Raw genomic sequence first — 21847 nt, 5'->3', positions numbered from 1 at the left:
CCCCGGACCCAGTCCCCCCCCCCCCAGGAACCCAGAACCCAGATCCCCGAACCTCGAGACCGAGACACGAGACCCGAGGCCCTAGTCCCGAGACCCCAGACCCAAGATCCTAGACTCTAGACCCCGGATCCCTGAACCCCGAGATCCCGTACCCCGAGACCCCGGATTACGAACCCCGAGACCCAAGAAATGCAAGTTTCGCTTGCGTCTATGGTCAAACTGTGGGAAAAAATAATAATAATAACAAACGCATTTTCCAAATGCGTTTCTAAGACTCAAACACATTTTCCAAATGCTCTTTTCTTATTTTTGTCTCAATTTGAAAATCTTCACATATTTGTAAAGTTCTTTATTTATAATTAAAAATCGATTGTAATTTTCTAACTTAATATCATCCAAATCTATTAATTATTATAATTTGTGTAATTATTATAATTAATTCTAACAATTTACCAAACTAAACCAATTATATTTTAATTTAACACTGACACATGTATAGATCCACCTCACCTACCTAGTTCACCACTTCGATTATCACCATAATTACTATCAAAATAATCATATGAAAAAGTGATTTTTTTTTCTATTTCAATAATGCATTCAAATACTACAAATGCTAATTAAATGTTCAAATACGATACTTAATATTTTTTAGCCAATTTTTTTTTTCAATAGAATTATAGACGAAATTAATTAATAAAACACGACTTATCAAAAGTTAAAATTGCCTTGATATGAAGTGTAATATATTTGTGAAATTTTAACATCCAGACAACAAATTAAAGCAATAATCTAGATGTAACATATACCTAAAATTCATTAATCAACTTTTCAACCAATTTTGGCAATATGCGTGTGAAGTCACAAGAAAAGCTACATGACTTGTGACTGCTTCAATTAATAATGTGATAGGAAATCTCACAAAAAGGTTATTGCCTTAGGATGTGTATCCATTACTCATGAGTTTTTTTTTTTTTAAATATATTTTATACTCCGTAATAAGATAGATGTATATAATTTAAAATGTTGAGAAATTTTTCAAAGTCATGTAATGATGCATATTTGATTTAAACTTTTCTTTATTTTTAAAAGTAGAGTGGTATGCAATTAAAAAAAAAATGAAAGCGTATGCAATTAAAACTTTTAAATAATCTTTAAAAAAAAAAACTTCATATCTATTGAAATTCATTTCCAGTCTGATATTGCTAAATTTTTTTCTCCATATCGAAAACCTACATACTTTTTCTCTATATCTAAACTCTATACCTTTTTTTTCTCTCTGTGTCAAAACTCTACAAAACTTATCTCCCTATTAGCAAATTTGTTCCCCCTATCTAGACCTTTATTTTGACCCTGTTTGGTAAATGGCTGTTGGCTGATTTGGTTGGCTGTTTGGGTTAGAAGGTATAATTTGTTGATAATATTAGCTGATTGTAGAAAGTTGTTTGATAAATTAGCTATTAGCTTATAGCTGTTTGTTATAATTTCTTTTTTCAAAAAGCTAATTGAAAATGCTGCTTTGAGTAGCCTTTTGAACTTTAGCATTTTGGAGTTGCAAAAATCTTATTAACCAAACAACTAATAGTAGTCAAATAAGTCAAAATTGACTGATAGGCTGATTATTTACCAAAGAGGGTCTTTATCTAAATTCTATAGACATTTTCTCTGGCCTAAACTCTTCCAACATTTTACTACCTAAATTCTACAAGCTTTTTTCTCTCAAAGTTTCAATATTCAACATTGGTAGTGAATTGAAATTTCCTAAAAACACATTTGAGTATTCGGTCCCCCTTTTTTTTTTTTAAGTGTTGCATATTACCATGCATTTTATGGACCTAATTAAGCCAATGGTGGAGGGTAATTAAAGGGGTTAACTGTTTCCCCACCCCTACCCATACATCATCATCAATACTTCATTTGTGGGATGCACGACCTCTTGGATCGGAAGAAAAAAAAAAAAGAAGCTATTTAATAAAACTCAAGACTATAATTAAGTTGACAAAACGTTAGCTTTATTTGCTGTCAGCTGGTCTTTCATGTTGTTCTCAAAGGAGAAGAATATTGGAGAATGGCCTAAAAATGTCAACCTTTATCCTTATCATATTAATTATTTCGCCCAGTTTGATCCTTCGATCACCAACTAACCCGGCGACTTTATTAATTATACCCGGCCCCGTTCTGGAGAACTCCATAGCTTAAATCTTTAAATACAAAAGCAAATTAAAGCCCGGCCTCCTCATATATATTGCATGCGTACAACTACACACTATTATTAGAGTACTTTTTGTATATATCATGTCCACTTCATCAAGAAGTTTGCTGAAGGTGATTGTGCTGGGAGATTGCGGGTAAGCTAGATTTTTCCGCCGCCGCCTATACATTTGCTGCATATATGACCATCCAGTACACAGGCTTTTACTTTAATTTTCAATTTTTCATTCATATGTGATTTTTTTTAATGATGAATTTTCAGAGTGGGGAAGACTTCTCTGGTGAATCAGTATCCACGACATGTTGGGTCTCTGATATTCGATTTTTGTGTTTTACGTACTTTTTCAATTACATGTATACTTTCGGAGAAGTAGTCCCTTTTTGTTGCCTTGACTGGCATTGCAGATATGTATACAAGAAATTCAGAGAGCAGTACAAGGCAACAATAGGGGCGGATTTTGTGACCAAAGAAGTAGAGGTTGATGAAAAAGTTGTCACTTTGCAAGTAAGTCATTATATATTATTAGCTAGTGAAAAAATAAAGGGTGAGTTTTGTTTATGAGGTTAAAATGAGAATGGAGAATGAAAGTGATATACATTGTTTTGGTTGACAACTTTTTTATAACAAAGATATATAATTTGATTATCTTTATACTTACAAAACTCATTACTTAATTGATGATATCATTCCATTAATATAATTTAGTTTTATTACTCTTCATTTCATCACTTACTAACTCATCTCTCATTTCATCGACTTCATTACTGCCTACCTGCTCACCAATCTTTACTCATACTCGTATCAAATTATCCGGTTTACACTCTTACATGGATGAGAGTGGGTTCAAGTCTCAGTGGTCAATTGAAAAAATATTTATTCTGATTATAGGGTTATACATAACAAATAATCATTTCAATTCCATCCTACTAAAATATTTTCACCAAAATCCGTTTTAAATTAAAAGGCTAGGCTAAGCCAAGCTAGCTAGTCATGCATCCTTTGCTATACAAATTAAGATAGATGATCATTTTTGTAATCCTAGTATAGGGGGGATTAGGCAGGCAGGCAGGGCGGCAAATGGTAGAATTCCAATCTGGATTATATTGATCAAGAATATAGTATTATAATGGTTTGTTTCCATGTACTGTGCGTACGTACTCACGTTGAGAGTTGGAAGTTGTTGCAGATTTGGGATACAGCAGGGCAGGAAAGATTTCACAGCCTAGGAGTCGCGTTTTACAGAGGAGCAGATTGCTGCGTTCTTGTCTATGATGTCAATGCACCTAAATCGTTCGAGACTCTTCAACACTGGCATGAAGAGTTCATCAAGCAGGTTAATTATTACTATAATTTTCATTCCTCTTAAATTTCTCTCTCTCTCTCTCATATATATATATACTAGATTTTCTTAGATTTTAGATATTTAAATTATTGTAAATAATAATAATAATAATAATAATAATAATAATAATACAACATATTTTTATAAATTTTATATTTATATCTTACAAAATAACTAACATAAGTATATAACTCTAATATATAATGTGTATATATTATTATTATTAAAGAAAATAAGTGGATGTATGTGCATGCATGGTAACAATAGTGGAAAAGATATCGGAAGTTATAACGGTAGGGATATGTCGTTTGTCTAATATATTGTAAAGTACAACTTTTATAGCAATGTACAAAAAAACTTAACATAAAAAATGGACATAAATGAAGTAGTGTATAACCTTCATTCACACTTATTATGTTTTTAGATATATTTTGATAGAATTAATTAACTAATACAAATAATTAAGAAATAAATAATAAAGACAAAGTGAAGACAATGTATTTGGCCTCAGCTCTAAAGACAAAGAACTTTGTATTGAAATAATTTGCAAGAAGATTACAAATAATGTGATGAGATTACAATGTAGATGATGATAACACAAGATGAAAATGTCCTAAATGAGGACAAAGAACGCTTATTTAAAGTAATAAGTCCTAATCAACTCCGTAAATAGTACAATCTACGAGAATATGTTTTCGTCCAACTGCACTCCGAAGTCAACCTCAGAGGGCGACTCTTAGGGTGACCTCGCAGGTTCAGCCTCTTCGTGGCCTATGTTTCTTATGCGGTAGCTGACCCCAATGACCAAGTCCGAGTCATGGCCAACCTCATTATCGACTTTGTAAACCTTGGGCTGACCTTGTCCGGGTTGACTCTCCAACTCCCTTCGGGTTGGTTTGCTTCAGCATGAATCCATTCTTAATATATACTCTATTTGTCCCATTTTACCTATCATATTTATTATTCATTACTTCAAGTTGGGAAGGAAGGAGTATTTATATATATATATATATATATATATATATATCTTGCACTCTCACTATGTGTGTGTATATATATATATATATTCAGGCAGGGTTGACAGAACCTGAGAAATTCCCCTTCATATTAATGGGAAACAAAGCAGATTTAGAAAGCGAAGAAAGGAATGATGAAACAGTAAGCATATATAATGCCCGCAGCCTGTAATTCATATATATATATATAGAGGTCGGAATATAATGCTTCTTTATATATGACCTCCAGATATCTGAGAAGAGAGCAAGGGAATGGTGCACTTCCAAGGGAAACATACCTTACTTCATTACCTCCGCCAAGGAGGATTACAACGTCGGTGCTGCATTTCTTTGTGCTGCAAAACTCGCACTCGCCAATGAAGATGAAAACAGTTTGTCAGTATTTTCATTTTTCAAACACTTCAATTCTCATATACAAATTAAACGGTTGCAAATTTTCATGTCGATCGATCGCTTGATCGAGTTTACACATAGTAATATCATATAAATCGTGTTACATTAATGTTTCTAAATCTACTTCTTGTTGTTCCTGAACCAGTTGGCAGGTACTAGAAGAGGAAATGCCATCACATATGTAAGTAGCTAGCTAGTGTTAACTCAAAAAATATTGATCAAATTCTAAGACTAAACGTGGGAAAACAACTATATTCCGAAGACGTCAGATGATATTAACTTTTTTTTTTTTTGACACGCATATGTGTGCAACATTTTTTGCAGACATCTTCAGAGAATACCAGAATCCGTATCAGGAATCGAGCAGCAGAAAGGAGGATGTGCATGCTGAATCCCTAAATACATTGCGTAGCGACCTTACGTACAGTATCATTTATTTGGAAAGTTGTACACTTGCATTGCACATTACTTTTTATACGCAGATCGAATTGAATTCCTCATACTTTTGAACATATCTTCTAGTGACGTTTGTTGATGAATCAAATGGTTAAAAGAAAATTGGTTGCATTTAATTTCGGCCTACGTATTCGTATGTGTTAAAAAAGTATGATACATATTGATGATTTTGTAAACCGTGGTACGTGACAATTTATATCGAGGACTGCACAATGCATTGTGCACTCTGTACCAAAATATTAGGAGATGAGTTATGTGTATTTTAGGCAATCGTTATGTGCATTCTAGGCAATCATTCTGTGTATTCTAAGCAACCGTTTTGTATATTCATGTTAATTAGTAACACAAGTTTATGATGTGTTTGTGCATTCGAATGTTTAGGAGGATGAGTTCTGTGTATTTTGTGTCAATATTCTGTATATTATAGGCAACCGTTCTGTGTCACAATGGTGTTTAAATATTCACCTTTTGTCGTGTGTGTTTTTGTGATCTGATGAACTTGTGTGTGTTTTTTGTTCTTGCTCCCTCGTCACTGTTTTTGTTATTGTTCAAATTACAGTTATAATTTAATTTTTTTTTTTTAAAAAAACTGTAAAATCCGTAATGTTACGGCTGATTTCGGACCCGGGTCCACAATTCCACAATGCATTGTGGACCCTGGTCCACGGTATAACGATCCGTGGTACATAACAAGGTAGAAAATAGTAATATTATTGTTCGTGACGCTATGCCCAAAAATTACCCACAAAGTCTGACCCAAAATGACAGTCCAATAAACAAATAAACAAGCTATGACCCCAGAATGACGCGAAGTGGTTTGTTCATAAACTCTATACCTATATAAAACATGTATTAATGAGATACAAGATATACCGTATGGTCATACTGGTCAAAATAATCCCATACTCATATTATTCCAAAGAAGGCGTGTAACCCTAACAAATAATATTTGGTTTCAAAGCCCTAAAAATCTCAATCTACACAATTATTTTTTGAAAACTAATATTAATTTCATATACATTGATTTTCCATATATGCTATTTTTTGAAAATTTTTGCTCGAAATTATTTTATCCCTTCTACTATTATGCTATGTTTTTCACCAGAATTTTGTAGGAGATTCACCGAAATTTTGGTGAGCCGATTTTTGAGTCTTAATGATATAAAATAACATGTTTATGTATTTAATTTCAACGCTTGAATGTTTAAAGGCTTAATTGACGTTTTGAGTGAAGTTCAATAATATATTTGATTATTTTTCTTAATATAATAAGAGTTAATACCACAAATGGTCCTCTGACTATTGGGCTAGTACTCCTTAGTCCTCGACTTTCAATTCGACCACAATTGGTCCTCTGACTTTTATTTTTTACCACAAATAGTCCTCTGTTAAAATTTCTGTTAAATAGGTGTTAAATCTATGGTTAATATCGTCAAATTGATTAATATTATTATGATTACTTCTTTTTGAGAATTATATGATAACATAATTAATTTCAAATATTAATAAACATTAAGTTAATAAATATAAAAACAAAACGGACGTTACAAATCACATAAATGAACAAATTAAATAAAAATATATTGATAAGGAGTAAATCCTCCATACATTCAAGTGTATAAGCAAAGTATGTAGTAATGTAAAGTATATGCAAGAATCAACCCAAAGTGCTCTTTTATTCATCTGTTCAATGGTTTAGAGAGAAGGGAGAGCAATGCTTTAGGGTCTTGTGTTTAGAGAGAGAGGAAGAGACCCCCCAAAATCCCTTAATTGAAGGGTTATGGTCCCTTTTATATGCTAATAACGTATAGTACGCGGTATAATACGCTAGGCATACATATAGTCTTCGTAGGGCAGTATACTCGGGGTATATTCCCTATCAAGTAGTCCCCCAGTCCGAGTCCTGACGTCGAGTCAACAAGGAAGGGGTCGGGCTGGAAGACTGGCCTTACGGTCCGCGACTCACGCTAGTTGCCTCGTTAAAAACCTTGGGCTAAGAAAAAACCCAGTGGGAAAAAATCATAGCCAAGGAAAAAAGAGCACAACTTTAAGCGTCGATGAAGAAGAGTTCAGGTCGGGAAAACTGATCGTATAGTCCGTGACCTGTGCCAGTTGCCTCGTTAAAAACCTTAACTAAGAAAAAACCCAGTGGGAAAAAATCTTAGCTTAAGGAAAAAAGAGCACAACCTTAAGCACAGTCTCTTGGACTATAAGGGTCGTCCGAACTCTACCGATCTTAGGGATCGAATTTTGCGATACGATTGAGATGCCGAATTTTACCGATCTAGGAATCGGGTTTACACCAATCGAGAGATTGGATTTGCCCGGGGCGGATTCCGACCTGGCGGGCTAAATTGCCTACCTCGTAGAGCTTAATGTCGGGATATGAACTCGGACTCACCGTGCCGATGGTGGCAATGCCGACCAAATCGGACTTAAAGCGCCGGTGGTGGTAATGCCGACCTAACCGGGCTTAACTGCCTACACAATGTAGGACTTTGCCTAGATATTGTGCCGGGCTTATCGTGTCGATGCCAACCTAATCGGGCCGGTGGTGGTAGTGCCAACCTAACCAGACTTAGCACGCATGTACAATTTACAAAGAAAAGCAAACGAGGGTAATTATTCCTCGTTGGTGCAAACAGTGCAGTTTTTTCCGACTTTTCGGTAGTTGCGTTTTTTCCGACCGCTGTCGTAATAGATCGGTTCGAGGACCGAACGGGCACCTTACTCCCGTAGTTTTTTCCGAATTTTCGGTCGTAGCGTTTTTTTCGACTGCCATCGTAATAAATCGGTTCGAGGACCGAACGGGCACCTTACTCCCGTAGTTTTTTCCGACTTTTCGGTCGTAGCGTTTTTTCCGACCGCCGTCGTAATAAATCGGTTCGAGGACCAAACGGGCACCTTACTCCCGTGGAGGGCACCTTACTCCCACAGATCGGTCCGAGAACCTAAACGGGCACCTTGCTCCCGTGCTAGGCACCTTACTCCCATAGATTGGTCTGAGGACCTGAACGGGCACCTTACTCCCGTTGCGTTTTTTCCGACCGCCGTCATAAACGGGCACCTTGCTCCCGTGGTGGGTACCTTACTCCCACAAAAATCGGTCCGAGGACCATAAACAGGCACCTTGCTCCCGTAGTGGGCACCTTGCTCCCACAAAAATTGGTCCGAGAACCATAAACGGACACCTTACTCCCGTAGTTTTTTTTTCGACTTTTCGGTCGTAATTATGCCGAGGTATGACATTGGGCTTACAATGCCGGCGGTGGACAGGCCGACCTGACCGGACTTAGAGTGCCGGTGGTGGAAATACCAACCTGACCGGGCTTATTACATATATTCTGCTATTTACAATTTTCTAAGGTATAAGGCTACAACCCATAGAAATTACAATTTATCATAATCTAAAGTTTTATAAACTTTAGAATTTTAGTATTTCTTTTTCCAATGTTGTTGTCAGCCATAAATAATTAGAGGCCTCCACATCATTGCTTCTGCTTTGTTATTGCCGCACCCCCACACCGCCCAATTAAAACAGTCGCCCACCCCCAACCAACCAAAACAATTGCATGCAACATCAGAGTCGCTACCGCCGTCCCCTCTCGCCGGAGCTCCACCGCCCAGCGAGCCACGCCGTCCACCGCCGCCAACGGAGATTGCTGGCTACCAACTCCAGTAGTGGCATCGACTCTGGTCTTCCTCCGGCAAAGCAGCAAGTGGCGATGAGGGGTCCCTGGTCTTCCATTTCTCTTTCCGCCACCACTGAAAGAAGAAAGATGACTGACGGAGCAGAAGAAAATAAGAAGCCGCCGGTGACCGTCGTTCTTCCCTTCACAACTGCCACTTCGAAACTTCTTCACCATCTTTCGACTGCCGGCCATCTCTGCTCAGCCGCAGGCCTGGGACTCGCGTAAGACGACGGAATGCGTGGAGAAGATGGCGGTGACGAAGAGAGGGGGGAGGGGATGATGGTCGACGGCGGTGGTGGCGAAGCTCGGAGGTCAGCAACTGCATGTCATTTGTTCTTCTTAAATTCTGTGAAGTTTTTATGACAGCGGTGCAGCATAGCTCTCTGACGAGGAAGAAGGCGTTTTTCCTCCGGCGAACGGTGTGGACGGCGATGGTGGTGGGAGTGGTGGTTGCATGCATGATACTTCTTGGAGTGGCGAAAAAGAAGTATCCACAGGTGGGGTGTCTTCTTCCTGAGAGGATCCACTTGGACCATTTCTGCAAAATTTGAGAACATGTTCATCTCCAATAACCACAACATAGGAACTATCAAACCAATCCAAATATAGAGCTCAAGGAACTGCAACTGTAAGAAATAAATAAATAATACTCCGTGAATAATGCGAGTCCGCCGGTGAGACTAAAGATTTGGATGCTGAGTGTGATCTTGGAAGCAAAGGAGGTCCAAGGTGATGCTCATTTGTCAGGTTTGAAATATTTGGTTGTTGCATGCCATCGGCTGCCAGCCTAACACAGCTCTTCTTTCTCTTCTAAGCCCACTTTGTTAATCTCTTCAAGTGCTTGTTATGATCCCCCACTAAAAACAATGTCTGGCCGAAGTGTTGATCGCCCCAGAGTGTCAAAGCCAAACCATGCAAACAATTTGAGGCTTTTCTCTTTGACAGTAGCAGCGACGACGCGCATCTCCTTTGGCGAGACTTCCTCCAGCAAAGCTTAAAGACGATGTTGAAGTTGCTAGACCGGGAGATCGATTGGGATAGGAAACACGAACCTTTTTCTCAGGTCCCCACAGACGGCGCCATTTGATAAGGAGTAAATCCTCCATACATTCAAGTGTATAAGCAAAGTATGTAGTAATGTAAAGTATATGCAAGAATCAGCCCAAAGTGCTCTTTTATTCATCTGTTCAATAGTTTAGAGAGAAAGGAGAGCAATGCTTTAGGGTCTTGTGTTTAGAGAGAGAGGAAGAGACCCCCCAAAGTCCCTTAATTGAAGGGTTATGGTCCCTTTTATATGCTAATAACGTATAGTACGCGGTATAATACGCTAGGCATACATATAGTCTTCGTAGGGCAGTATACTCGGGGTATATTCCATATCATATATGATTAATGTTCGTAATTTATACTTGAATAATTATATTAATTCAACGGTGGAACAAAATATTTGACCGATTAATGAAGAGTGAAAACTATTAATCGGCCATGTTTGAACAACCATGAAAATGATGGAAGCAAGGTTTTTGAAACAAATTTCTTCCATTGTAATCCATTGGTTAAATTAAAAACATTTAGCTATAATATTAAATCTTCATTTTGTATGCATAATTACGAGAATAAGGTATATTGTCTTTCTATTTAGGAGTATCTATATTCATTAATTGTTCAATTATGCTTGTTGGTGAAAAATTTTGAACATTTTTATTTTATGACCATTATATATATCAATTTGACGATAATACCCCTAGATTTAGCACCTATTTAACAGAAATTTTAACGGAGCACTATTTGTGGTAAAAAATGAAAGTCAGAGAACCATTTATAGTTGAATTAAAAGTCGATGATTAAAAGAAGTACTAGTCTAATAGTGAGAGGACCATTTGTGGTATTAACTCATTAACTCATATAATAATAATAACTAGTACGGAGGAAAAAAAAAAAAAAAAAACAAACAAACAAACAAACAAAACAAAACAAAACTCAAGAAATAGCTCATTTCTTCGTGGAAGTCTCCCAGGTGTCTCCCCGAACAATGGCCTTCTCCGCAGCATTCCGTTGCCCCTCTTCACCATCTCTTTGCCGCGCGCCAAAGATCTCTGCAATTTCTAGCTCTCCTCCGCCTCCATCTTCAATCTGTTTTAGGTCCTCTCCTTCAAGTATCAATCGCCAGAAATTCCCCTCTATTCCATTGGCTTCGGTCCAAGGTACTGTATACATACATATGCACAAACACCGTTTTTCTGTCCTCCGGTTTTCCTCATTGCTCGACTCATTTATATTTATAGTTTCGATTATTTTTTTCTTAATTTGTTCGTAGTTGCGAATTCTAGTTAGCTTTCGTTTCACACCTCAATACTACAGACTCTGTAGCTCTATCTAAGAATTCTGATAAGATAAATTACAATTATATACATGGATTCAAACATCAAATGTTATAGGGTTATCAGAGTGCACGATTACCATTTCCATGATCCATCCAAGCTAAGAATTTCTAAACCCTAAAACTGAAATTAGAAGGGAATTGCTTGCCAAAATGTTTTTTTCTGATTTGATATCCTTTTGTGAACAATTGACTTGAGGTGTTGATTCTAAACTTGCTGGAATGCTGGAATATGATAGCGTTAATATATAGTCAAGATAAAATGTTTATATACTTAACTACAATGAATTGCTTTCACTGTATCCCAGATATAGTCAAGGGAAAATCTATGCTGAACCCTAGTTATCTACTTGGCTATGACTTTTCAAATGCATTTCACCCTAGGTTGCAAAGATCAATACCAAATCCATGATTAACATTCTTTGGATAGTGAGCTAAGACAAGAGGCTGCTAATGAACATATTTCACCCTTGGCTGCTGAGAAACTCCACATAATTAAAACTAAATAAATAAATAATTATCTAGTCTAATATGGAGCGCAACATTGTACGGAGTATATAAAATCAACGCCACCTATCTCTTCCTCATGAGTCATGACTTTGTCTTTAACACTATGAGATCTTCAATTCCCCCCTCCTTAAAGGAGCACATCAGGTCTGCCATCTTCATCTTTTTAAATTATAAAATGATGACCTTCTAGTGGCTTGAGCCATAGCAAATGCAAAAGTACATTCTGTATTTTTCTAAAATGTTAATATATTAATTTCTTACTGTGTTCTAGCACCAGCAGCAGCTGGAGAAGTTGCTCCTGCGATTTCCTTGACAGACAATGCTCTGAAACACCTGAATAAGATGAGAGCTGAGCGGAATGAAGATTTGTTTCTTAGGATTGGTGTCAAGCAAGGAGGATGCTCTGGTATGTCTTATACAATGGAGTTTGAGCGCAGAGAAAATGCTAGACCAGATGATTCTATCATTGAGTACAATGGCTTTGTCATTGGTATGTATATACCTACTTGTTTACATGTTGTGTAGGGGAATTAGATATTTCATATCATTATGTTGTGAAGGTGATTCTACAAAACAATATTGCATTTTCTTTTTGTCTAATCACAGTAATATGAGTCTGATTCTTATACCTCATAATGTGACAATCTCCCTTAGAAATCTCTAGTTGACTTATATATATGTGCTATCGACATGTCTGGAACCATTTTTGTTTTTACTGAATACATGATGCATTCCCTATATTATGACACAGTCCCAAGACGATGGTTTATGACTTGAGCTAAAATTAACAAATGTTTAAAAATAAATGAAATAATGTGTAGTCTGAATGGATTGCAAGGCCATGAATCCTATCATCTTTTTGTTCCTTTTTAAGTGAGAGGGCAGGAAAAGAGTAGAATGCTTGAGTGATTTGTGTATTGTGACATGCTGAAAATATCAACTTTTCATTTTGTGTTAGATGTTGTGTCATGCTATATTTTGTTTGTGTGATGATGTTATTCTTTCATATCACTACTAGGAATGTTAATCATCAATCAGAGGCATCAGCTTTGCTGTATTTCTTTAGAGTTAACTCTGTGATAGTGTGATATGTGTTGCATTAGGTAGGCTATTGATTATGTTATTTTTGCCTTAAATGTTATTGCAGTTTGTGATCCGAAAAGCCTTCTCTTCCTCTTTGGGATGCAGCTGGACTACAGTGATGCACTCATAGGTGGAGGATTCTCTTTCAAGAATCCCAACGCCACACAAACATGTGGATGTGGTAAATCATTTGCAGCAGAAATGTGATGACATTCACGCTGAATTAATATACTTACACTGGTAGTTCGGATTATAACAATAGATATTGTTTCTTGCAATTCGCACAATTCGGTGACGCAGTATATGAAAATGTGAAGACATTGTTTTTAGTAATCAAATATGGTACAGTATTTGGTAGTGTCAAGTGTGTGGCACGCGCGTATCGGATCTCGTAAATTATGAAAATAGATATTCACATGGTAGATGGAGTGTCAAGATTAAAAATTTTGCTTTTGAGTATCGACAAGGGGAAATGGAAGAGTATTGGTAACTACAACAGTAAAATTTTATATAAGAGGTTACAACTTTTTTTTTTTTTTTGTGGGAATGACCCGTCAAGGATAGGGTAAAAAAAAAAAGTTACCAAACTCTAATGGAACTGACACCGGCGACATCCGCAGCAAGCAGCACTTCAATGCTAGCGGGAGGTGAATCCATGAGTACTATGCCCCACTCCCCTAGTTGTCCTAGGTTCGCAAGGTGATCCGCACATCTGTTCCCTTCTCTGAGAATATGTTGGAGTGTCAGCTGTTCAAAGCTACTCAAAAGGGACCGGCAATCCTTGAGAAGTGTCGAATTATATCCATGGTCGTCAAACTCGCTCGTAACTAAAGTCACCACCGACTCAGAGTCAAGTTCAAGAATCACTTTTCTAAAACCCTTTGCTTTTGCCGGCCGTAGACCCTCCCTTAGGCCCCACAGCTCTGCGGCAAAGTTATTTGCAAACCCAATTTTTGTGATGAACCCAAAAATCCAATCCCCTAAGTGGTTTCATGCCAAACCACCAGCGCTAGCAAGCCCTGTACATTTCTTGACGACACCGTCGGTGTTAATTTTAATCCAGTCTTCATTCGCGCGGAGACCAAAAGACCCAACGCATCCTCCCCATTGATAACAAGTATTTTAGAGCATCTTTGGTTGGATATAAAATATTTTTTAAGGAATTCAATTTCTTAAAGTTTGATGAAAACCTTATTTGTTCTTATTTGGTTTATGCAAATTATTACTTTATGATGGAAATACAATTCTTCACTTTTGAGGCAAAAGTTTTCCAAGCTTAACATTTGTATTTTGTTTTTATTAAAAAAGTTTTCTTTGCTATATCTTGCATTATTTATTTTTATTATTTAGGCCGTCGCTTTGGATTAATATATCGAGCTATGTATGCATACACTTTTAATGAACTCAGTTCAACAAAACTATAAAACCATCAGGATCTAATACACCCTCAAATTTTACACGAAAGTATAATTAAATTCTTGAACTTTTTGAAATGTGCAATTAAACACATCAATTTATTAAAATCAATTAAATAAGAATACAAAAATGTAATTAATTGCACTTTTAAAAATTCAAAGATTTAATTATACATTTATATAAGTTTGAGGGTTTATTTGATTTTTTTTAAAAAAAAAAAAATTTGTATCTCAATCATTGTCCAGTATATAAGTATATTGCAAAATTTCCATCTCGCCACGCCAACCCAGCTTCTGAAAGCTCAGACTGACTCTGTTTCTACTTGGATTTTCAAATTTGAAGAATGGGTTCTTCATCTATCACTAGATTGCCCCTCTATCTTCATTCAAACCTCAATCAAAATCGAAGTTTCTCCTTCCTTATTTTCCAGAATTCTCCAAAACCCTTCTCCCTCCTCAACCCTGTCCGCACCCCCAAAACCCTTCGCTACTCCGCAATACCCACATCAAAATCAAAATCTGCATTAAATTTAACTCCAGAGAAGAGGATTTCCACGTTTATCAGTGAGAAATTAGTGATTTTGGCTCTTGGGTCATTCGTTTTTTTGGGGGGTTTAAGGGTTGGGGCAGCGGTGGCGCAGCCGGTTCAAGAAAGTAGTGGGGTTGAGGCCGGGAAGCAAAAGGCGGAGGCCCAGAGTGGCGGAAGTGAGGAGATGATATATGTGAAGCTGCTGGAGAAGGACCCCAGAGATGTGGAGGCTTTGAAGATGATTGTTAATGTGATGATGAAGAAAGGGAAGACGAAGGAGGCTGTTAAGTATGTGGAGAGGTTGATTGAGGTTCAACCTAGAGAAGTTGAGTGGAGACTGTTGCAGGCTTTTTGCTATGAGATAATGGGGCAATTAACCAAGGCTAAGAGATTGTTTAAGGAAATATTGAAGCAAGAACCTCTATTGCTTAGAGCATTGCACGTATGTTTCGTGGATCCACCCTCTATCTTTTTTCTTTTTTTTTTGTTTTAAATGCTGTATTTGATTGATTTCTTAGGAAGTTAACTCAATCAATGCCAGTGGTGAACTTTTGTTTTGCAAAATTTTACTTTGCGTACTCCTCCTTTAATCACTTATAAGGCCAGTTCTGGCGGCTGTTAAAGGAACTGATATATGATATGGCTTTGACTTGTCACTTGTCACTTATTGTCTGTGATCAATTTAATTCCTTTATTGCTGGCAAATGGCAATTCTGTTTTGTAAAGTTGACTACTGATTTGTTTTGAGGAAATGCTTCTCCAAGTGAAGTGTTCTTTGTTACCAAATATTCAGCAATTCAGTTTACTTCCATTTTTATCTTTGCCTAGGCAGGCAGGCATACATGCATTCTTACAAGTATGTCTGTATTATAACAACACTAGCTAGTTTTTAAATCTTATACTCATGTTACTTTTCCCCTGTGGTGCTGGAACCTGGAGGAGGATTTAGGATTGTTAGTTTGTTCTCTCTCTTACAGTACCCCTTAACTAATGTGTCTATCATGAGTTGTTGTGGATATAATAGATGGTTGTTTAAAAAATGAAAAGAATCTGGTCTTCAGTGTTTTGCTCTTATTTATTTTATTTATTATATTTTACAGGGTCTAGCAATGGTTATGCACAAGAACCTTGAAGGTCCTGCTGTATTTGAGATGCTGAATGGTGCTCTAGAAGTTGCTCATCGAGAAAAAAGAGTTAATAAGGAGAGGAATATAAAGATATTGATTGCACAGATGCATGTTGTAAAGGTAATAATAGATCATGATTGTAAAATATTTTATTAAGAAAAGAATGTTCATTGCATGCAGATCAATCAATATAGTTCAGTTCTGTCAAGAACGAAACTGATCGAGATGGAGTGACGGGTAAAAAAGAAAACTAGCTAGCTAGCAAATGAAGATGAGTGTGAAGATTTTTTACTATTTAACTTTTATGTTTTGATCATTATTCGTGTTTATAGGGAGATTTAGAGGAGGCTTTGGAGAAGTTTCAAATTCTTGTTCAAGAGAACCCAAGAGATTTTCGCCCTTATTTGTGCCAGGTAAACTGCCGTTATGATTTTCTAAATTTGCTTAATGCTCCTACTCTCCCCATTTCAAGTTCAGGAAGAAACTGTATACTAGCTAGGAACTAGGATATGCTTATTATACAATCATACATAAAAGTGAAACATGAGAGTACATTATATTCAAAGTGAAAGTTGATTTTTTGATCAGGCCAGGGTGCTTGAAAATTTCTATCTTAAAAAAACAATAGAATGATAATGAAAGTGAGGCAAGTAAAATCTACAACTTTTGTCTCAGGGAATTGTATACAGTCTCCTTGACAAAAAGAAGGAAGCTGAAGAGCAGTTTGAGATATACCGCAATCTCGTACCCGAAGAGTTTCCAGGGAGAGGGTTCCTTGATGATGTAATGTTGGCTGCAAAAACTGAATCTAAGGAACAGCTAGAGAAAGAATTCAAGGCTGAATATTCATATTCGTATAAAAGTTGAAGCTTCCTTCCTAATCACTACAACTTTGTTTTGTAGTAAGTACATCAGCACAGAGCCCTGAACTCGGATCAGAGGCTATGCATGCATATTGCATATTGCATAGTGTAGTGTGGCTCACAAAACATCCTAAAAAAGCCCACCACAACCACATCTGCTGCTTTGCACAACTAAGCTAAGCATAGTTCGTTCTAGTTTGGCCAAATAGTTATGAAGACGTTGATGTAATCATCAAATCAATGCAAAGTAGACTCGGATCCTCAAAATAATTTGTGATATGCCAATATCCATGATTGCTACATAAAAAGTATAATTGATGAAGTAGAATTTGAGTGTCCCCATAATAGAACTCATTTTTTTTTTCATATATCATACAGAAAATTGGATGATGATATGGTTGGGCCCATAAATTAGTACGGAGCATATGACTAGACTAGAGTAGAGAAGAGAGCAATCATTATTGCATGGACCAAAAATAAAAAGTACATTATTTTTGTACTGTAGGTACATTATTTTTGTACTGAAAGTACATTACAGTACAAAAATAATGTTACAGTACAAAAATAATGTACCTTCAGTACAAAAATAATGTACTTTTTATTTTTGGTCCACACAGCTGTGGACCATGGTACATGCAATAATTTGCCAATTGCCAAAAGCGAGAAGGGGCTGCACAAGGGAGAGTTGGGCTTATTGTTTTTTTTTTTTTTTTTTTTTTTTTTAAATTATGTTTCAACTAGCAACAATAACATTCTCTGCTACTGCTTCTGCTTAATCAAACACTATAGATACATCCTTTTTCACCAAATAAATACCAGGGTTGAAACTTTCTCCATGTATATTATTATTATTATCAAGTATTGTAATAACAAAAATACTCTCAATATGGGATTATAAAATAAAACAGTAACAGGACAATAACACTACATTACATGATATGCATGCTTAATTTATTTCTTCTTCTTCGTCGTCCTTACACTTTTTCATCAACCTCCGTCGATCCTAACAACCCCTTTTCTTCACCTTCAGCTTCAGCTTTAGGTTCATTGCGAGCTACTGCTTGAACCCGCTCCTTTCCTCCAACTTTAGATGACGCATTACCATACCAAACCATGCCTACTATCGCGACACCCATTCCCAACACAACTTGTATATTCATACCCTCTTTCCCGAAGAACAAGAATCCTAAAATCAACACAAGAATGGTCTTCATGTGTCCAAGCACTTGAAATGAAACTGCAGTAAATCTGCCAATGCAGATGAATTGGCTGAGATTTGTCCCAATTGCTATTGTACATGAAAGGATGATCAACAACTGCATACAAGTAAATCAATCATTATAGCATATTAATTCTTGTATCTCTAATCTTAAAAAAAAAAAAAAAATCAGAACTCTGCTAAGAGTCCCACATTGAAAATATAAGAGAGAACATATGGGTTTATAATGCCATGGGTTAGACTAGCTAATTAATTGGATTTAATCTTTTAGTGTGGTTTGGCTTCAAACATAAATGCTACCTAGAAGCAGTGTTAAATATTCTAGCATGTAAAACGAAGAAATCTCACTCCTAGCAAGTAAACCCATCCAAATTTCATGTTTTTCTCCATTTTATTTACTCTTCTTTAATCAGTCATGAGAATTTGAAAAGATTCATGAGGGATTTCTTTCTGTGAGGATAGTCACAAGAGATTCACAAGGATGGATGGATTCAGGTAGAATAACTTGTTTGAGTCTAACAACACTGCTGACAAGTATAAGAATCTCCTAAATATTCATTCTTATGATTCTTCTGATCTCTCTGCCATAAAGTGGCCTATGAATGAAAATTAAAAAGGAAAAAGGATGTGTTATAACGTGAATGCTCTTGTGTGTATACACGAGACTATGTCAAAGTATGATATATATTATGCATTTATGCATTGAAGAAAAGAAGTTTTAGCAGATGAAGAAACATCCAGTGGGAATTGTTGTACTTACCACTGAGCTTAGAGTATAGTGATAGGCACCTACACTCTTATCAGTCAACCATTTATCTGTGATCGGGCCCACCAACAACAGAGATGCAGCCTGTAGTGGTGCAGTATGCCCCAATAAATTGAAAGATCCTAGTGAGTACTTCCGTTGAAGAAAGTGTACATACTGCAATCCAAAAAGCAGACACAGGAAGATGATAGAGTTAGAAGATCATCAAGAGAAGAGGGAGAGTAAGACTGAATCCTTCATCTTAAAAGCAAGTGGCAACTTATTCATATAATACTTGGTATAAAATTGATCATCTCCCCAGGATTCAAAGGAAAAACACGAGAGAGAGAGAGAGAGAGAGAGAGAGAGAGAGAGAATGGACAATCATAGAATATGTTAATCAAGACCTAAATTAGCATGCCTTTGAGGAAAAGGCCCAAAAAATCTCAAAAATAGTGATTTTAGTTGCAATCAAAATAACCTGTTCAAAACATAGATATCCAGTAAGCTATGACTTACATACTGCTGCAAAGCAGTGCTCCAAACCGCAATGAAGGCAGCAATAAAACCCTTTGCATTGACACTTACATCAGTAACTGTACAGATAGCAACACCCAGGAGAACCAACAAAATGCTTAGCTTGGTGTCTCTTGAGTATCGCACACTATCCAGCACAACTTCCAATAAACATGAGACAGGTATCATACTCAACTTTGCAATCTGTGAGAGGAGGAACCAATATTTACAGTCACTTGGATGACATAAAGAAAATAATATCTAGTGGGTGTTCAAACTGACCTGATAGAATCCCACAGAGTTCCACATCAAACTCACATTCATTCCAACAATTGAGAAGTTTGCAAACAAAACAAATTTAAGGCGCTCAGACCACGGAAGATTGGAATCCTGGATGTATCCAAGCCTCTTAAGAATAACAGTCATCAGTGTAGTGGTGGCAAAATGTAGACCAGTCAAGGTTGTAGCTGCAAAATACAACAGAGGTCAAACTATCTACTCAAAGTCTCAAACCAACAACTGTTAAAGTTGTTGACTAAGACAAATTATTGTTTGTCCTTTGTTTATATACTAATGAACAATTCATTTACATCTTATTACAGAACACTTTCATTCGTGGGTAAGAATTGCTGTTAGAAATTAAATAGGGAATAAACGATGAAGATAACGCACCAAAGCTGAAGCCAAAATTAGCCATTAGGGCTTTATTAACAATAATAATTCCGACAGAAGTAACAATATTAAACGTCCATGCGGCTGTATCAATAATCGCCTTCTTCTCATCCTTGACAGCGGAAGACATTTTTCTTTACTACTTCAAATATCAAAAATCTCTAAAATTCAGTCTTCACAAAAGCTAATCCCATCTCTCAAAACCTGTGCTGTTCAAAACATTTAAAGAAATCGATAACATGAAAATAGGGGCCATATGGAATAGGTTTTGTTATTAGAAGTGAAAACAACAAGAAAGGAACTAGTTTACAGCGCAGATCTAAATTCAGCCATACAACTCAATATGATGTATTGCACATTTCACATTGAAACTCAGAGCACATTGGTCTGCTTAGCATTCACAGCTAGATAGGATTTGGGAATTCAAGTTCCATTTACCTCCTTTTCATTCAGGCAGATGCTCACATGTGAACAGAAAGATTTTCAATGCCAGGCAACTCTGTTGAAAAGGAAGTCTTCAACAAAGATGCATTATTGAAAGTATATAATAGGAAGGTTTCAAACGCAACACAACACCCTCATTACTCATTCTTGAGTCAATAGAAATACAAATACCCACTTCATCATCCCTATAAACAAAAGATTTCAGCATTTTGTCAGTCATAAAGTCCTGTTTTTAGAAGACTTTTAGGGGGCATTCCTCATAAACAGCTAAGGGTTGGGGGATATGACAGAAAACTGTGATCAGAAAAGCTTGGGCTGAAATGAAAGACTTGATGAGCAAAGTCAAGATTGCAAAGGATAGAACTATTATGCAAACTACAAGTCAACTCCCCACCCAAAAACCAAGACAGAACTATTATTATGCAAACTACTAGTCTACACTATACCAACGCAGAGATAACCAATACTGAAACAAAAGGGGCGAGATCAAAAACATTGTTCATTGAATTCGGAGCTCAGTCTAGTTTGGCTGACTTTAATTTCCTGCCGGCCCTATAACTGAAAAGTAGTGTTTACTTTTGTTCCGGCAAAACTAACTGCTGTAGAAATTAACTAAAATTGCTTTAAGAAGCTAAACAAGCGAACCAAACAAAGAAGCGAGTATGAAGATGGAATAAATTTGGGAATTTGCTCATCGGGTTCTTGAAAGGATTCCAAATCCTCCTCATTAACATACTAGAGCTAGGGGGGAAAAATCAAATTCAGTCCAAAAGCAGCACGATTGGAAATCCATAAAGAAGAAAATCTGAAGGGAGGGAAATAGAAAAGAAATTACCTCCAGTTACCGATCAGGAGCCAATGCGGAGACTAGAGGTGTTGAATTCATGAGCTCTTATAAATACATATACATACATGCTAAAGTAATTAATACGTATAGTATAGAGTAGAATGTATATACAAACGTAAACGTATACGGAAAGGGAAAGGGTAGGGAAAGAGAGACGAAAAGAGTGACAAATGTAGTAATAAACAAGGAAAGGGTTCCGTTTGGGGTTTTGTTTGCCCCATTAAGACACAGACTGAGACGTAGACTCAAACAAACTTTCAATTTCATTTGCCCGTCCCGTCCCGTAGGCCGTAATCTTTGATTTTTTTTATTTTTACTTTGGCCCTTTATCTGTGGTTTACTTCATAACCCATGTGGACCACAATTTGGTTTGGCTGACCAAATCA

At 36.6% G+C, this 21847-nt stretch overlaps 4 protein-coding genes across 10 annotated transcripts; 3 read left to right on the top strand and 1 right to left on the bottom strand.

Annotated features, from left to right (window-relative positions):
* Positions 1 to 2216: 2216 nt before the first annotated feature.
* Positions 2217 to 5535, top strand: LOC115999761 (ras-related protein Rab7-like). Of its 2 annotated transcripts, none has more exons than XM_031239663.1 (8): positions 2217 to 2348; positions 2474 to 2500; positions 2617 to 2716; positions 3390 to 3545; positions 4626 to 4712; positions 4800 to 4945; positions 5109 to 5144; positions 5288 to 5535. In XM_031239663.1, exons 1-8 carry the CDS (start codon positions 2296 to 2298, stop codon positions 5352 to 5354), a joined length of 672 nt encoding a protein of 223 aa, XP_031095523.1. In that variant the 5' UTR covers positions 2217 to 2295; the 3' UTR covers positions 5355 to 5535. The 2 variants fall into 2 exon arrangements, with proteins under 2 accessions (XP_031095523.1, XP_031095524.1); XM_031239664.1 differs by having other exon boundaries at positions 2223 to 2348; positions 3399 to 3545.
* A 5556-nt stretch (positions 5536 to 11091) lies between these two features.
* On the top strand, positions 11092 to 13448 carry LOC115998448 (iron-sulfur assembly protein IscA, chloroplastic). 3 transcript variants are annotated; one of them, XM_031238030.1, is made up of 3 exons: positions 11092 to 11315; positions 12282 to 12491; positions 13149 to 13291. In XM_031238030.1, the coding sequence occupies exons 1-3, from the start codon at positions 11144 to 11146 to the stop codon at positions 13289 to 13291; spliced, it is 525 nt and encodes a 174-aa protein (XP_031093890.1). In that variant the 5' UTR covers positions 11092 to 11143. The 3 variants fall into 3 exon arrangements, with proteins under 3 accessions (XP_031093890.1, XP_031093889.1, XP_031093888.1); XM_031238029.1 differs by having other exon boundaries at positions 12279 to 12491; XM_031238028.1 differs by having other exon boundaries at positions 11144 to 11315; positions 12273 to 12491; positions 13149 to 13448.
* A 1343-nt stretch (positions 13449 to 14791) lies between these two features.
* LOC115998290 (protein SLOW GREEN 1, chloroplastic) lies at positions 14792 to 17356 on the top strand. The gene is made up of 4 exons (XM_031237823.1): positions 14792 to 15470; positions 16129 to 16275; positions 16488 to 16568; positions 16831 to 17356. Exons 1-4 carry the CDS (start codon positions 14844 to 14846, stop codon positions 17020 to 17022), a joined length of 1047 nt encoding a protein of 348 aa, XP_031093683.1. The 5' UTR covers positions 14792 to 14843; the 3' UTR covers positions 17023 to 17356.
* A 475-nt stretch (positions 17357 to 17831) lies between these two features.
* On the bottom strand, positions 17832 to 21604 carry LOC115999815 (UDP-rhamnose/UDP-galactose transporter 6-like). 4 transcript variants are annotated; one of them, XM_031239738.1, is made up of 6 exons: positions 21450 to 21604; positions 20171 to 20379; positions 19781 to 19965; positions 19502 to 19702; positions 18998 to 19159; positions 17832 to 18334 (listed from the first exon to the last, which is right to left on the bottom strand). In XM_031239738.1, the coding sequence occupies exons 2-6, from the start codon at positions 20298 to 20300 to the stop codon at positions 17993 to 17995; spliced, it is 1020 nt and encodes a 339-aa protein (XP_031095598.1). In that variant the 5' UTR covers positions 20301 to 20379; positions 21450 to 21604; the 3' UTR covers positions 17832 to 17992. The 4 variants fall into 4 exon arrangements, with proteins under 4 accessions (XP_031095598.1, XP_031095600.1, XP_031095597.1 ...); XM_031239740.1 differs by having other exon boundaries at positions 20171 to 20374; positions 21450 to 21602; XM_031239737.1 differs by lacking the exon at positions 21450 to 21604 and adding an exon at positions 20609 to 20799.
* Positions 21605 to 21847: the final 243 nt, after the last annotated feature.

Source organism: Ipomoea triloba, chromosome 12 (genome assembly GCF_003576645.1).
Source record: "Ipomoea triloba cultivar NCNSP0323 chromosome 12, ASM357664v1".
In the NCBI taxonomy this organism is placed as follows: domain Eukaryota; kingdom Viridiplantae; phylum Streptophyta; class Magnoliopsida; order Solanales; family Convolvulaceae; genus Ipomoea; species Ipomoea triloba.
Note: the sequence above shows the minus strand (reverse complement) of the source record. Positions and strands in the feature narration are given on the sequence as shown.

What these genes read in the sequence shown, in the direction of transcription:
- LOC115999815 (XM_031239738.1), bottom strand. Translation starts at nt 20,300, where the DNA reads ATGTCTTCCGCTGTCAAGGATGAGAAGAAGGCGATTATTGATACAGCC. An exon ending in TAATTTTGGCTTCAGCTTTG is followed by an intron (nt 19,966 to 20,170) that starts GTGCGTTATCTT and finishes TGTATTTTGCAG; the next exon opens with CTACAACCTTGACTGGTCTA. An exon ending in ACTATACTCTAAGCTCAGTG is followed by an intron (nt 18,335 to 18,997) that starts GTAAGTACAACA and finishes ACTTGTATGCAG; the next exon opens with TTGTTGATCATCCTTTCATG.
- LOC115998290 (XM_031237823.1), top strand. Translation starts at nt 14,844, where the DNA reads ATGGGTTCTTCATCTATCACTAGATTGCCCCTCTATCTTCATTCAAAC. An exon ending in CACAGATGCATGTTGTAAAG is followed by an intron (nt 16,276 to 16,487) that starts GTAATAATAGAT and finishes TCGTGTTTATAG; the next exon opens with GGAGATTTAGAGGAGGCTTT. An exon ending in TTCGCCCTTATTTGTGCCAG is followed by an intron (nt 16,569 to 16,830) that starts GTAAACTGCCGT and finishes CTTTTGTCTCAG; the next exon opens with GGAATTGTATACAGTCTCCT.
- LOC115999761 (XM_031239663.1), top strand. Translation starts at nt 2,296, where the DNA reads ATGTCCACTTCATCAAGAAGTTTGCTGAAGGTGATTGTGCTGGGAGAT. An exon ending in ATGAAGAGTTCATCAAGCAG is followed by an intron (nt 3,546 to 4,625) that starts GTTAATTATTAC and finishes ATATATATTCAG; the next exon opens with GCAGGGTTGACAGAACCTGA. An exon ending in GAGGAAATGCCATCACATAT is followed by an intron (nt 5,145 to 5,287) that starts GTAAGTAGCTAG and finishes CATTTTTTGCAG; the next exon opens with ACATCTTCAGAGAATACCAG.
- LOC115998448 (XM_031238028.1), top strand. Translation starts at nt 11,144, where the DNA reads ATGGCCTTCTCCGCAGCATTCCGTTGCCCCTCTTCACCATCTCTTTGC. An exon ending in TCCATTGGCTTCGGTCCAAG is followed by an intron (nt 11,316 to 12,272) that starts GTACTGTATACA and finishes ACTGTGTTCTAG; the next exon opens with CACCAGCAGCAGCTGGAGAA. An exon ending in GTACAATGGCTTTGTCATTG is followed by an intron (nt 12,492 to 13,148) that starts GTATGTATATAC and finishes ATGTTATTGCAG; the next exon opens with TTTGTGATCCGAAAAGCCTT.